The sequence below is a fragment of the Felis catus genome, chromosome D3 (genome assembly GCF_018350175.1).
Source record: "Felis catus isolate Fca126 chromosome D3, F.catus_Fca126_mat1.0, whole genome shotgun sequence".
Taxonomy (NCBI): Eukaryota; Metazoa; Chordata; class Mammalia; order Carnivora; family Felidae; genus Felis; species Felis catus.
Window position 1 is genome coordinate 21,597,163 of NC_058379.1, and position 13,839 is coordinate 21,611,001.

Here is a 13,839-nt window from a genome sequence, read left to right on the forward strand (position 1 = left end):
AGCCCTGTATTGGGCTGTGTGCTGACAGCACAGAGCCTGCTTGGGATTCTCGGTCTCCCTGTCTCTTTTCCCCTTACTGCTTCTGTGCGTGCACTCTCTCATACACGTGCTCTCTAAATAAACATTAAAAAAATTTTTTTGAACTTTACAGGACTCTAAGGACAACCAACCCAATTCCCTTTCAACAAACTGATAATGAAACTAAAGTTAGAAAATGACTTGGTCAGAGACAATAGTGAGAAAGCAATTTTAAGAGTTAAGCACATGAGTCCTCTCCAGGGTCTTCTGTCAGTGGTGGTTTTCACACTGTACTTTGGGGGTCCTTCAAGGGCCTGCCCAGAGAAAGCTGATCAGGAGGACTCTGAGCCATGTAGCATTGCCCCATCCTTCCTGTTCCCAAACGAAAAAACCATTCAGCCACTCAGACGAGCCCTTTTGCATCTTAGGCTGCTTCATAAGCAGAACACTTTGGTTTGAGAAGACTAGAGCGAAATTACGGTCTGAAAATGTTTACAATCACCCTACATTGCACTTGTTATGGTCATCTTAAGACTATAAGGTCACTTCTTAAATATCAAGGTAAATGGTTCATATGGCCCACATTTTTAACATATAAAGTATATTATGTTTAGTTTCTTTGTTGAATAGGGCATACTGTTTTTATTTGTATATCTACTTCTCAGAAGGTTGCTAAGTCTGGACTCCTCACCATTTTCTGCTGATGAAGATGATACTTGAATAAAGGCGGTTCCAGTTGGTTAGGATTTTTTGATAAGTCTCAGATAAGCTGTTGTTTGGGTTTTTTCCTTCATTAAAGCTGTCAGTCTTTTTTATGCCTCAAGTTGAATTTTCTTAGATCTATTTCTTCTTGGCATAAAATAAAATTATGGTCCACATACTTTTATTCTAAATTTTTTTAATATTTTTTTTAATATTTATTTTTGAGAGAAAATGAGAGAGCACAAATGGGAGGGGCAAAGAGAGAGGGAGATACAGAATCTGAAGCTAGACTCTGAGCTGTCAGCACAGGGCTCAAATCCACAAACCGTGAGATCATGACCTGAGCCAAAGTCAGACGCTTAACTGACTGAGCCACCCTGGCGCCCCTACTCACTTTTATTCTAAGTAAAGATGTGCTAGTAATAGTAATGAAAATAAGAGAGAAAGAGGAAAGAGCTTGTCATCCTGGTATTTCTCTTCTCAGAATTAAAATTTGTTTGATTCTTAAACTCCAAATAATCCTCACAACATACCAGAAGATAGGTGATATTTCCTTTATTGTGAGGTGTTAGAGATTGAGAGGTTGACTCACTTATTCAAGAGATGTTCAGTTGGAACCTGTTAGGTGGCAAATACTATGTCAGGTACTATCAGAAATTGCCTTAATGGAACATTGGTCCGTGGAAGGATACAGTCAAATACTCAAGAGTTTATCATTACCACCATTATAGACTGTGAAGGACAAGTGCAGAGTACCCTGCTAGTGTATAGCACAGCCTGGTCTAGTCTGGGGTTTGGGAAGTCCTTTCAAAAGAATAGTGAAGGGCATAGCTTATTAACTTGTCCTGGAGGTCCATGGTAGTAATGGCAAAACTAGAATTTGATCCCAAATCATTGGGCTGTAACGTTTCTGCTTTGCACACTGTACCAACTGCCACCTTATCATTAGGAAGTAACAGAATAGAACCCAAAGCACACACTTTACGTTATTAAGAGCTTTGGGGAGGGGCACCCGGGTGGCTCAGTTGGTTAAGCATCCGACTTCGGCTCAGGTCATGATCTCACAGTCCATGAGTTCAAGCCCTCTGTGCTGACAGCTCAGAGCCTGGAGCCTGCTTCAGATTCTGTGTCTCCCTCTCTCTGTGCCCCTCCCCTGCTCATGCTCTGTCTCTCTCTGTCTCAAAAATAAATAAAAAAACATTAAAAAAGATTTTTTTAAATAAATAAACCCATCATAAGTTGAAAATATTATTTGTCGAAAATGCATTTAATATACCTCACCTACTAAACATCATAGCTTACTCTAGTCTGCCTTAAAAGTGCTCAGAACACTTACACTAGCCTACAGTTGGGCAGTCATCGAACACAAAGCCTATTTTATAATGCAGTGTTAAATATCTCATATAATTTATTGAATACTGTACTGAGGGGCTCCTGGATGGCTCAGTCAGTTAAATGTCTGACTTCAGCTCAGGTCATCATCTCATAGCTTGTGAGTTCGAGCCCCTCATCAGGCTCTGCGCCAACAGCTCAAAGCCTGGAGCCTGCTTCAGATTCTGTGTCTCCCTCTCTCTGTCCCTCTCCTGCTTGCACTCTGTCTCGCTCTCTCAAAAATAAAAACATTTAAAAAAATTAAAAATATATATATATAAATACTGAAAGTAAAAAACGGAATGGTTGGGTACAGAATGGTGTGGTTTACTCTTGTACTCACGTTGGCTGACTAGGAGTTGTGGCTTACTGCTGGTACACAGCATCACAAGAGGTTATTGGATCACATGTTGCTAGCCTGGGAAAAGATCAAACTTCAAAATTCAAAGCACAGTTTCTACTGAATGTGTACCATTGAAAAATGGAACCATCTTTAGGTGAACCACAGGGACTGTCTGTAGCTGTTTTTGTTTCCATCTTAAAAGAGCTAACCATTCTAATGGTACCCATGAAGTTTTAAATTGGAGAGGGGTTTCCATGACTTACTGCCTGAAGAAGTTTAGAAATCAGACCACACATGTAATCTATGGGTGTAAGTGCTAACTGTTGGTACCCTTTGACTTATTATAGTGATGGCGTCTGGGACCCTGAAAAGTGGCATGCCTCTCTCTATCCAGCTTCAGGGAGGAACTCACCAGTGGAAAGTCTGAAGAAAGAGTTGGATTCAGACCGGCCTTCCCTTGTGCGCAGGATAGTAGGTGAGCATGTAGAAGTGGGGCAGCAATTTTGGAGACAGTGTTCTTTGCTGCTAGTTTCATTCTTAGTGGAGAGTTTTATTCAGGGAAAATGTCATGATCAGGAAACTGATTTATCAGTTGGGTTTTTCCTGATTAACAGAGAAAAATCTTGGCCTTCCTATATTGCAGTGACAAGTAGACCGTATTAGACTATGTGCTTTTGGAATTAAAAGTACTGATGCTTTTCATCGATAGGGTAACTGAGTAAGGGTAGTGAGCATAATGCTGTGCTAGAAATCTGGTTCTGCTTAGTCTTATATATGAGACCTAGTCCTCAGGTATTAAACAGTCTGGCAGTTCTTAATAGTAGATTACAATTTTAATACAGGGTTTGGATATGGCTTGAGACTGGACTGAAGTTAGATTTTCCGTACCTTTACCGATTTAAACCAGAAAAGATACTGAAGAGTGAAATGGAGGCTGGCAGTATAGAAACTAGTCAAAGAACTTGTTGCAGAGGGAGCTTCTTTTGTGATAAGTGGAAATACCATCATAAAACAAATTTGGAACTGGCAAAGAAGATAGGGGTGACTCTACCTTGAGATATTTGATCCTTCTGCACAATTGTATAGTATGCTTAGTGCAGTAATGTCCCTCAAACAGAATTTTAGGAGAATCATCAAAGATGTGCATGGAGATTTTATTAAGTGATGAAAACTCCTAGACAACTTAAATGGCCAGTGGTAGAAACGGTTTGTGTAAACTTTGGTACATCCATATGTAGGAGTATTAAACTGTAAATTGGAAGCTTGTCCATACTGTGTCTGGTTTTTGGAAAACATGGAGACACTACACGGACATTCTGGAGAAGTACATACCATTTTAGGTATTATTTCTGGTGAGAAGATTAAAGGAGCTTTTCCTCACTTGGACTATGGTTTTCTGGTTTTTCTAGGAAGAATTTTAGTGTGGTGACATGTTTGATTTTCTTACACCTTTATTGAGATATAATTGACCTACAATAGACTGCACATAAAGTGTACAATTTGATGTTTTGACAGTGTATACACCTGTGAAACCATCACCACAATCAAAGGAATAAGCATTTCCATCATGCCCAAAAGTTCTCTAGTATCTCTGTGAGTCCCAACTCCTACTTCCCACCCCTCCAGCCAAGCACTGATTTGCTTTCTATCACTACAGATTAGTTTACATTTCCTAGAATTCATTATAAATAGAATTCTACGGTATACACTCTTTGGGTAGCTTCTTTCACTCAGAATAGTTATTTTAAGATTCAGTCGTGATGTTGGGTGTATAGTTCCTTTTTATTGACTAGTTGTATTCCATTGTATGAATTCACAGTTTATCCATATATCTGTTGGTGAACATTTGAGTTGTTTCCAGTTTTTGACAATTAACCAAAACTATGTACATTCATATACAATTCTCTATATAGGCATACACTTTTTTCTTGGGTAAATACCTAAGAGTAAAATGACTGGGTCCTATAGTTAATGTATGTTTAACGTTTTGAGAAACTGCCAAGCTGTTTTCCAACATGGCTATACCACCTTACATTTCTGGCAGCAGTGTATGAGAGTTCTGTTTGTTCCACATTCTTGTCACCACTTAGAATGATGAGTCTTTGCAACTTTAGCCAATCTAATAGATGTGTAGTGGTATCACGTTATGGTTGAATTTGCATTTCCCTAATGACTAATGATGAGTATCTTTTCATATGTTTATTTGCCATCCAGATACCCTCTTTAATGTTTGGTCAAAGCATTTATCCATTTTTAAATCCGATTGTGTTTTAAATTTGAAGAGTTTTTATACGTACTGGATATAGGTCTGTCATTTATCACATGTACACTTCTAAATATTTTCTCCCAGTCTGTGGCTTGTTTTTGCGTTCTCAGAATAGTACCTTGCAAAGAGCAGAAGTTTTAAACTTTGATCAACCCCAGTTTATCTTTTTTTTTTTTTTTTTTTTTTTTAATTGTTTGAGAGAGACAGAGACCAAGCACAAGCGGGAAGGACAGAGAAAGAGAGACACAGAATCCGAAGCAGGCTCCAGGCTCCAAGCTGTTAGCACAGAGCCCAATGTGGGGCTCAAAGTCACGAGCCGTGAGATTTTGACCTGAGCCGAAGTCAGATGCCCAACTGACTGAGCCACCCAGGCACCCTGCTTTTTCTTCTTTTTAGTGGGTTGTGCTCTTGGTGTTGTGCCTGAGAAAACTCTGCTTAACCCAATGTCACAAAGATTTCCTCTTATATTTTCTTCTGGAAGTTTTCTATCATTAGATAGTTTAGATCTATGATCTATTTTGTGTTTTGTATGTGGTACCAGGTATCAGTTCAAGTTCTTCATATGGGTATACACCTATTAAATACCGTTTGTTGAAGAAACACTTTAACCTGTTTTTGAAACACTTCAGCTTTTCAGCTATTCTTTCAAATACTGACACCTAATATAGTTTTTTAATTGACAAGATATTTTCTAATACATAAGGTCTTAGGGATTGTGGAGAGTAATCCTGGAAAATTATTATGAAGTACATTTATTGCTCCAAAGAGAAAAAGCAAAAGACTCAGTCTTATTTAAATATGTAATGTACATATTACTCTGTAACTATTTCAGTGGTAATTCTTTTCCAATACTCTCACCACCACTAGTCATGGACATACCAGTGAGAAAATAAAAATACCCTACTGGTTTGCTTAACTTTCCCTTTCTGCCACCTTTCCAGATCCACGAGAGCGTGTGAAAGAAGATGACTTAGATGTTGTTCTCAGCCCACAGAGACGAAGCTTTGGAGGGGGCTGCCATGTTACAGCCGCTGTTAGTTCCCGGCACTCAGGAAGTCCATTGGAAAAAGACAGTGATGGGCTTCGCCTGCTTGGCGGACGAAGGATTGGCAGTGGAAGAATAATCTCTGCTCGGACCTTTGAGAAGGATCACCGACTCAGTGATAAGGACCTGCGGGACTTGAGAGACCGAGATCGAGAGAGGGACTATAAGGACAAGCGATTTAGGGTTTGTCTTCTAGATCCTCTGGCCCCTCATGTGCTTAGGGACTTGATATGCAGTTTGTTTATACCAGGTTATTTTGAGATGCTGGATGAACAGAGCCCATTCTTAAGCCAGATAGAGAGGAGCAGAAAGAGTGCTGGAGGTGGGGTGGGGTGGGGGTGGGGGTGCTTCAAGTCTGCAGCATAGTATCTTCATTACATTATTGAGCATTACCTAATTCATCAAGACCTTGACTGAGGTAGAAATGCCTTAACTAGAACCTTATTTTTTTATCTTGATTGTGTACTTTCCCAGAGGGAGTTTGGGGATAGTAAGCGTGTCTTTGGTGAGCGAAGAAGAAATGATTCCTACACAGAAGAAGAACCAGAATGGTTCTCAGCTGGACCCACAAGTCAGTCTGAAACCATTGAGCTGACTGGCTTTGATGATAAGATACTGGAAGAAGATCACAAGGGGAGAAAAAGAACAAGGCGACGGACAGCCTCTGTGAAGGAAGGTCAGCAAAAACTTTGAGAGGGGAGCTCACTGTTCTAAAATGAGATGTGCTTGTAATTGGCCTGAATGTGCACTTAGGAACAACTGTACCTATTGCAAGGAAGTACCAAGTTTCTAACATTGCAGCCTGATTTTGAAGCTGCTAAGTTTGAATTTATTAGGTGTGGATACTATATCCTCAACTTGTTCTGCCTGTGGTGCTAAACAGAAAAGTCTCACATTCCCCTGTAAGAGTACTGTGTACATAAAAGGGTTCCCCAGAGATAAGAAATGTGGTAAAAATAGTGGAGGAGTTTGATTCATTGAGCACTAGACCCAGTGGTAAGTGTTTTGTCTGTGTAATCCTACTTCTAACAACCCTATGAGGTAGGTACTTCTTTCCCCATCTTGTGGATGAGCAAATGGAGGCACAGAAGGCTTGAGTAACTTGTCTGTGGACACTAACGAAGTAAGTAGTGAAATTGGGAATTGAGCAACTTCTTTTGTACTTCAGAGCCCACCTTCTTTACCATACTGTTAGACTTCCTACATCAATTGTTTCTGACTTGGCTTCTCCCAGACTCAGTCAACTATGAGATAAGGTCAGGTAGCTCCCATACTAAACTGAAAAGCCAGAGTTAACAGTGTGAGAGGTGCCTGGTGCAGAGTTGGGGGGTCCCATTAGTCATTTTCCAGTAGCCTGGCTTTGAGGTGGCCAGGCCGGCTAGCCTGGATTTGAGTATTGGGGCAGTTGCTTACAAAAAGGATAATCTTTGATAAAACTCTTTATAGGTGGACTTGTTTCTTTGTAAGGTGAAGACAGTGCCTACTCTATAACTTTAAGGGTTACTCTTAGCATTGAAGATTGAATGTGAACATCAGAGCTCAGCCTCTTGTGGGCACTTCTTCAGTAAATTCCAGTTCTCTTCAGCCTTCACGTTTGGTTGGAAAATACCTTTTGGCAGCTACTAGGCAACAAAAGTGGAAAGCTATTTTAGAAGTGCCTGGCTGGCTTAGTTGGTAAAGTGTGCCACTCATGATCTCAGGGTTATGAGTTTAGGCCCCACGTTGGGTGCAGAGATTACTTAAAAAAAAAGAAAAAAAGGAAGAAAGCTATTTTGATACATAAATGTGTAGTGCCACCTTAAAATTATAAGGCTAAGATATATTTGCGTAGAAAATGAGCTAGTGGAATTTAAGAGAAAGGAAAGGGAGAAATCACTTGTCTTTTTTTTTTTTGTAATATCTTTAAAATACAGTAGACATTACCATTATCTTTATGCTGTTACATGTTGTTCCCTAGAGTGATGCATGACATCAGTGGGTAACTTGTAAAGCTTTGCTCTTAAATAACCTTTGAGACATGGCTTTGTGTCATTCTCAGGCTAACGAGCACCAGCCCAGTGTGGTCTTTTCACATAATGATAAAGATAAGGCTTCTGGTGAAAAGCGCATGTTTTCATAACTAAACTGCAATGTGAATTTCAACCATTCTTGTATCAACAAGTGGATGAACCAAAAGGAGTGAGAATATCACCTCCTTACTTTATAGATACAGAGAGAGGCCTGGAAGAGGGGACAACCCAAGACCCTGTCACATGGATTTCATGGCAGAGCCCCATGTGGAATCCGGGAGTGCTAGCTCACTCATCCCAGTAGTTAATTGCCAGTGGTCCCTAGGCTGTCCTAACCACTGTATTTAGGATAAACAGGTACCCCGTAATTTCATCTTGGCTACAAAAATGAGGGAAGGGATGATGAGTGCCTTTTAGTCCAGTTTTTATTTGTATTCTAACTTTACCCTGAATTTTTGTTTAATGTTTATTTTGAGAGAGCACGTGCATATGCACACACAAGCGGAGAGGGCAAAGAGAGAGGGGGAGAGAGAACCCCAAGCAGGCTCCATGCTGAGTGTGGAGCCCACCTCAACAACTGTGAGTTCATGACCTGAGCTGAAATCAAGAGTCAGACACTTAACTGACTGAGCCACCCAGGCCCCCCTCCCCTGAATTTTTTATGTAGCAGTTCTCTGCAGGCACATACTAGTGCTGGCAGTGTAGCAGTTAATAGGACAAACATGTTCACTGCCTGTATGATTTTAAAATTGATGTGTATTGAGTACTCACTTTAAACAGTTAGGTGATGCATATATGGTAATGTTAACGAAACAATTTGAATGTGCATTACACCTGTAACCAGAAAATAAATTATGTAGAAGTCAGAAATAGCTAAATCCCCCCATTGATAGAAAAGAAAATTTCAGTTTTTCTCTCTAATGAAAGTATGTGGTCCTTCTGAATATGGTAAAACTTGCCCCTAGTTATCTTTTCTGGGCCTCTGCCTTTTGAGTCTACCATGATAAATGGCCAGTTGTGTTTGTCTACTAATGCATATCCCTACCCACTCATACCCACTCTCAGTTGACAGACCCTGTATGCTTTCCAGAAACCTTGACACTGGCATAAAATTGCATGTGGAACATTCTTGTTATCTGCAAAAGCTATTTATCTGTTAAGAGATCTTCTCATCTCAACACAAAATAAAAGGCATAGGAGAAATATTAAAATTTCTTTTGTAAATGTATGAACCAAGTACAGACTCTTGTTTCTGGCTTTCATCCTTAAGTTGGGACCCAAAACTACAGCAAAATGTATTATCACTTGTCGATCCTGAGGTGGGCTGGCAGGTTCTGCTTAGTAAAATGGATCAGGCAGAAGCACTGCTCTAATGGAAAAGGACACAAACTGGGCATTGATTAGGCTATTGTTAATTCTTCTAGGGCCCAATTTCTTTGTAAAGTGAGGATACCTCCACCAAATAGTCATTTTAGTTTAAATGTCAGTTTCTAAGGGATAGTATTTGCTTCTCTTTTCAGTAAGTATGTTCTAACCCACTGGAGAGACTGCTGATTGCTTTATCGATGGCTCACAAACGTTGTCTGTTTCACTGGTTGTCAGAAGGCTCACGGTAGTTAGATGGCAGCCACCCCTGTGGAGGAGCAGTGCTGCTGTAATACTCAGAGCTTGGTGTGGAAGAGTATCGGTGGCCATCTTAGGGTTAAAGCTTCTGCCACTTGGCTAGTATTGAGACCTTGGGTAAGCAAGCCACTTAACCCTTTAGTTATTGAATTCCCTGCTTTGCTGTGCAGTGTTTGAAGCATTACTGGAATGAAAGCAGCTGATGGCATTTAGTGTCTCTTGGTCTGATTAATAACAAGACTGAGGTAACTATTAGGGACTTTTGAGAAGGGATGGGTCCAAGATTTGGCGTTTTTTTTTTTTTTTTTTTTTTTTTTTTTTTTTAACGGGAAGACTTCGTGTCTGCTGTAGATCTTGAAAGTACAGGCAGTTCTTACATTGGTACTTTTGCAGCATGGGGCTTTGGGAGTTCTGTCCTTCAAACTAAAAAGTTTGATGGGGCGCCTGGGTGGCTCAGTCGGTTAAGCGTCTGACTTTGGCTCAGGTCATGATCTCATGGTTCGTGAGTCTGAGCCCCACTTCGGGCTCTGTGCAGACAGCTGAGAGCTTGGAGCCTGCTTCACATTCTGTATCTCCCTCTCTCTCTGCCCCTCCCCTGCTCGTGCTCTGTCTCTGTGTCTCAAAAATAAATGTTAAAAAAAAAAAAAAAACTTGAATGTCTAGGGGCACCTGGGTGGCTCAGTTGGTTAAGCATCTGACTCATTTTGGCTCAGGTCATGATCTCACAGTTGGTGAGATTGAGCCCCACATTGGGCTCTGCACTGGCAGCATGGAGCCTACTTGGGATTCTCTCTCTCTCCCCCTCTCTCTGCCCCTACTCTACTCATGCTCTCTTTCTCAAAATAAGTAAATAAACATTTTTTAAAAAGTTGAATGTCTAGTATATCTCAGGGCACTTCTTTAAAAGAAGAAAAATTTTTTATTCTAAGTATTTTGCTTTTTGCCCATATCCCAGCTAAAACGAAGATACTAGATTCCTCAAATGTTAACACTTGGTAGCTTCATTTAGACCCTACCTTCTTATCCTAATAACAACAATCGAACAATACTAAGTTTTAGATATACCAGGCACTTGAGAGTAAGACGAAACTGATTAGAGCAGATTACCTGCCTTCAGGAAGGTCGGTATCAGTAGACACTTTGAGAGACAACACAAGGATTATAGAGAAGGCAGTGATTAATTTTCCTGGGCAGGGTAAATATAGATAGGCAGGTCAGCCTTCCCAGAAGAGGTACCATTTGAGGTTTGCCTTGAAGGATGAGCTACAACCAACCTGTAGGCAAGTGAAAATTGCCCTCATGCCAGATTTCACATAAATACCTTAGATTGTTGAACCCTGACTTAAAGCAGTGGTATAGATTACGTGGGTGAAGGCAGAGCCAAATTAATTTGGTTCCATTTTTAAGCAGCAAGAGACTTGAAAAAACTATCTTTAAAAAAAAAAAATCCCATTAGAAATAGAACCTGCTGCATTATGGAAAACTTGAAGAATGGGTGGTGGAGGGACCATAATCTTTCCTGCATTGTGTTGGTGTTCTGGCTTGTTACTAGGGCTTTTTTCCTAGCTCCCATAGGAAGCGAATGGTTTTACTGTTGTAAATGCTATATCGGCACCTAAGGTCTGTCTTTAAAGTTAGCTATGGCTCTTTTGCATGTGTGATGATGGCTGAGGCCACAGAATAAGTCTAGAGCAGTTCACTTGATCAAGTCTGTTTTTGTCCTGGTTTTGCTTTCAGGCATAGTCGAGTGCAATGGAGGAGTGGCCGAAGAGGATGAGGTGGAGGTCATCCTGGCACAGGAGCCTGCTGCTGATCAGGAAGTGCCAAGGGACGCCGTCTTGCCTGAGCAGTCCCCAGGAGAATTTGACTTTAATGAGTTCTTTAACCTTGATAAGGTGCCATGCTTGGCTTCGGTGAGTGTAGCAGCACGCTTATAAATGAGATGGAGCAACTGTATGGTTAAATTTGACCTAAGTATCTCAGATACCTCTTTTTAAAGTATTGTTTTGGTAGATGTTTTGGGGATTTTGGCTTTTATTCTTAAATATTATTTGAGTTTTTGTGGCTTTGTTTTGGGAGTCTGAGTGGAAATGACCAAGTTGAGAATTCTGTACCACTTACCTCTTTTTCTAGTCTGGTAGCATTGAAGTAAGAAATCTTTAGATGTTAAGAACATTGCTTTTATTTTTAGGTAGTTAAGTGTTTGTTAGACTTGCTGCAGAGGTGGATTTTTATAATCGGTGATTAGTATCATGCTGATGTACATTCCTTGGGTAAGGTTGACTTGTTAGGTGATAACTTCGTGGTGTGATGGTTCTGAAAATCTTCAATGAAAAGCAACTTGGAATATTTTCAGTGTTGCTGTTAAACTACTGAGGTCCAGTTTTTCTCAACTTTCAAAGTAGAATCAGTAAGCATCCCAAATCCTCACTTGCTGCTGCCTTTGCTCCTCGCCTCTTTGGTCATTTAGGGATTACTATAGCCTCAACAAATTGGAGAAAAGATAGCACTCTGACCTGTGCACACAGAAATGAAGTTGTTCTGTGGTTGTTGAAAGAGTGCAGAGAACCATGATGAAACAGAATTTTAAAAACATTTGCCCAAAAGCATCTGTATGTTCTAGAGGTCCCATTTACAATAGCAAATACATTTGACCTGTCCTTTAAAATTGGTGATTCATGGAATTTAAATGACTGTACTTCCTAACTATGATGGCTCCTTATTTGATTATCCCGTGAGCAGAGAGAACTGGGTGTGACAGAACAGGCAATATTGGCTTGTCTCCTTTGTCATTTGTGGTCCCAGTCCTCAAAAGATGGCCACCTGGAACAGGTGAGCAGACACTGCCTAGCACTAATAGGTATGGGGTTGCAGGCGAGTTCTAGGGCAGTACCTCTTAAATTCTCTGTGGTGAGGGGCCAGGTTCTATTTTCAGTCCATTGAGAACCAATACTTGAGTATAAAGTACAAAAGTCACAGCAGTGCCAAATTGCTGCAGTTTCTAAGCATTTACTTTCATTCTCTCAACTTACCTCCATGTGGTCCAAGAACACACTTGTCTAGAGCACTCTTCAGGTAACTGTGTGTTTGGTTCTCACTTACAGTCAGCCAGTCAGTAGTAGTCCTTTGGCTCACTGTGAGCAGAAATGTTGCATTCAGATGTGAGCTTAATTTTTTTGGTGTAAAATTCTTAGCTTTTGAGGGGATGTTAGTGGCTTCCCCATCCCCCCCCCCCCTTCACTCTCTTAGGTGGAAATCTTACTATAAAAAGTTTTCACAGCAAAAGGTAAAAATTTATAGGCGTATTATGGCTCCAGATGTGAGCACCTGTGAAGCTTAACGCGTGTGCCTATGTAGAAGAAGAATCCAAAACTAAACCTGATAATAGGTAACACGCATAGAATGCTGATTGTTATAGGCTTTACATACAATAAGTCATTTAATCCTCACAAAACCCTTATAAATTAATTACTACAGTTTCCATTTTACAGACGAGGAAACAGGCACAGGTTTAAATAACTTGCCCAAAGTCACACATGTAGTAAGTGGTAGAAACTGAATTTTGATTCATGCAGTTTCAGTTAAGAGTCTTTGTTTTCAGTTCACCATAACTATACTGCCTCTAAAGTATAAAAGGAGGAATAGGAACTTCAGACTATATTTGGCCCTCACCCTCAACCAAAATTTGGCTAAAGCTGAGCAGTAGTTGCTACTAGGCTAAGAGGTCTCCATGTTTTTCATGAAAGTCCTGTTCATTAAGGTGTATATTCTATAGGTTCACTTAAAAGCAAACTGGGATCAGTTAAAAATACTGATTATGCTGTATAACTCTAATATTTGCTCATTAAATGACCAATTCGGAAAAATAAGAACTATATAGGATTTGAGCATCAGTTGACAAGTGTTATATAAAGTGTTTGAAGTAGTGCATGGCACTTAGTAGCTCTACCAGTGTTAGGTATTAATAGATAAAAATAGAATTATATCTGTATTTGTAGGCTATATTTACTGGGATTACATCACATTAGAAGTTGAAAGTCATAAAAATCTATGCAAACTGAAAATTTGGATCACATGTGCAAGTAATTTCAGTTAAATAATTAAAAATAAGTTTGTTTTAGATATGATGCAACTATTACTATAGGGCCTGACATGTAACAGGTGCTTATGTATGTTGAATGAAGAAAAAGGAAATCAAAGTGGAAATCGTAAATGATTTAGAGTGATGAACAAGGACCATGACACAGAAAACCCTTGGTGGTGTGATCAGAAGTATGCTCAGAAGAAAAGGTATAGCCTTAGGTACATTAATTGCAAATCCCCAAAGTCAAACTAGAGTGAAACAAATACAAAAATATAGAAATTTCCATAAAAGTGGAAGGTACTAAAAGAAAAATGTTGGGGCACCTGGGTGGCGCAGTCAGTTAAGCATCCGACTTCAGCCAGGTCACGATCTCGCGGT

The 13,839-nt window shown here is 40.0% G+C and overlaps 1 protein-coding gene across 6 annotated transcripts in view; it reads left to right on the top strand.

The window, feature by feature from the left end:
• The window catches only part of EIF4ENIF1 (eukaryotic translation initiation factor 4E nuclear import factor 1), a 44,160-nt gene that overhangs the window by 13,740 nt on the left and 16,581 nt on the right, over positions 1–13,839 (top strand). For all 6 annotated transcript variants that reach the window (XM_023241565.2, XM_023241564.2, XM_023241563.2 and 3 more), the window contains exons 4-7: positions 2,782–2,909; positions 5,642–5,928; positions 6,220–6,421; positions 11,115–11,290. In XM_023241565.2, the coding sequence (XP_023097333.1) occupies positions 2,782–2,909; positions 5,642–5,928; positions 6,220–6,421; positions 11,115–11,290 (793 nt within the window). The remainder of the gene's footprint in view (positions 1–2,781; positions 2,910–5,641; positions 5,929–6,219; positions 6,422–11,114; positions 11,291–13,839) is intronic.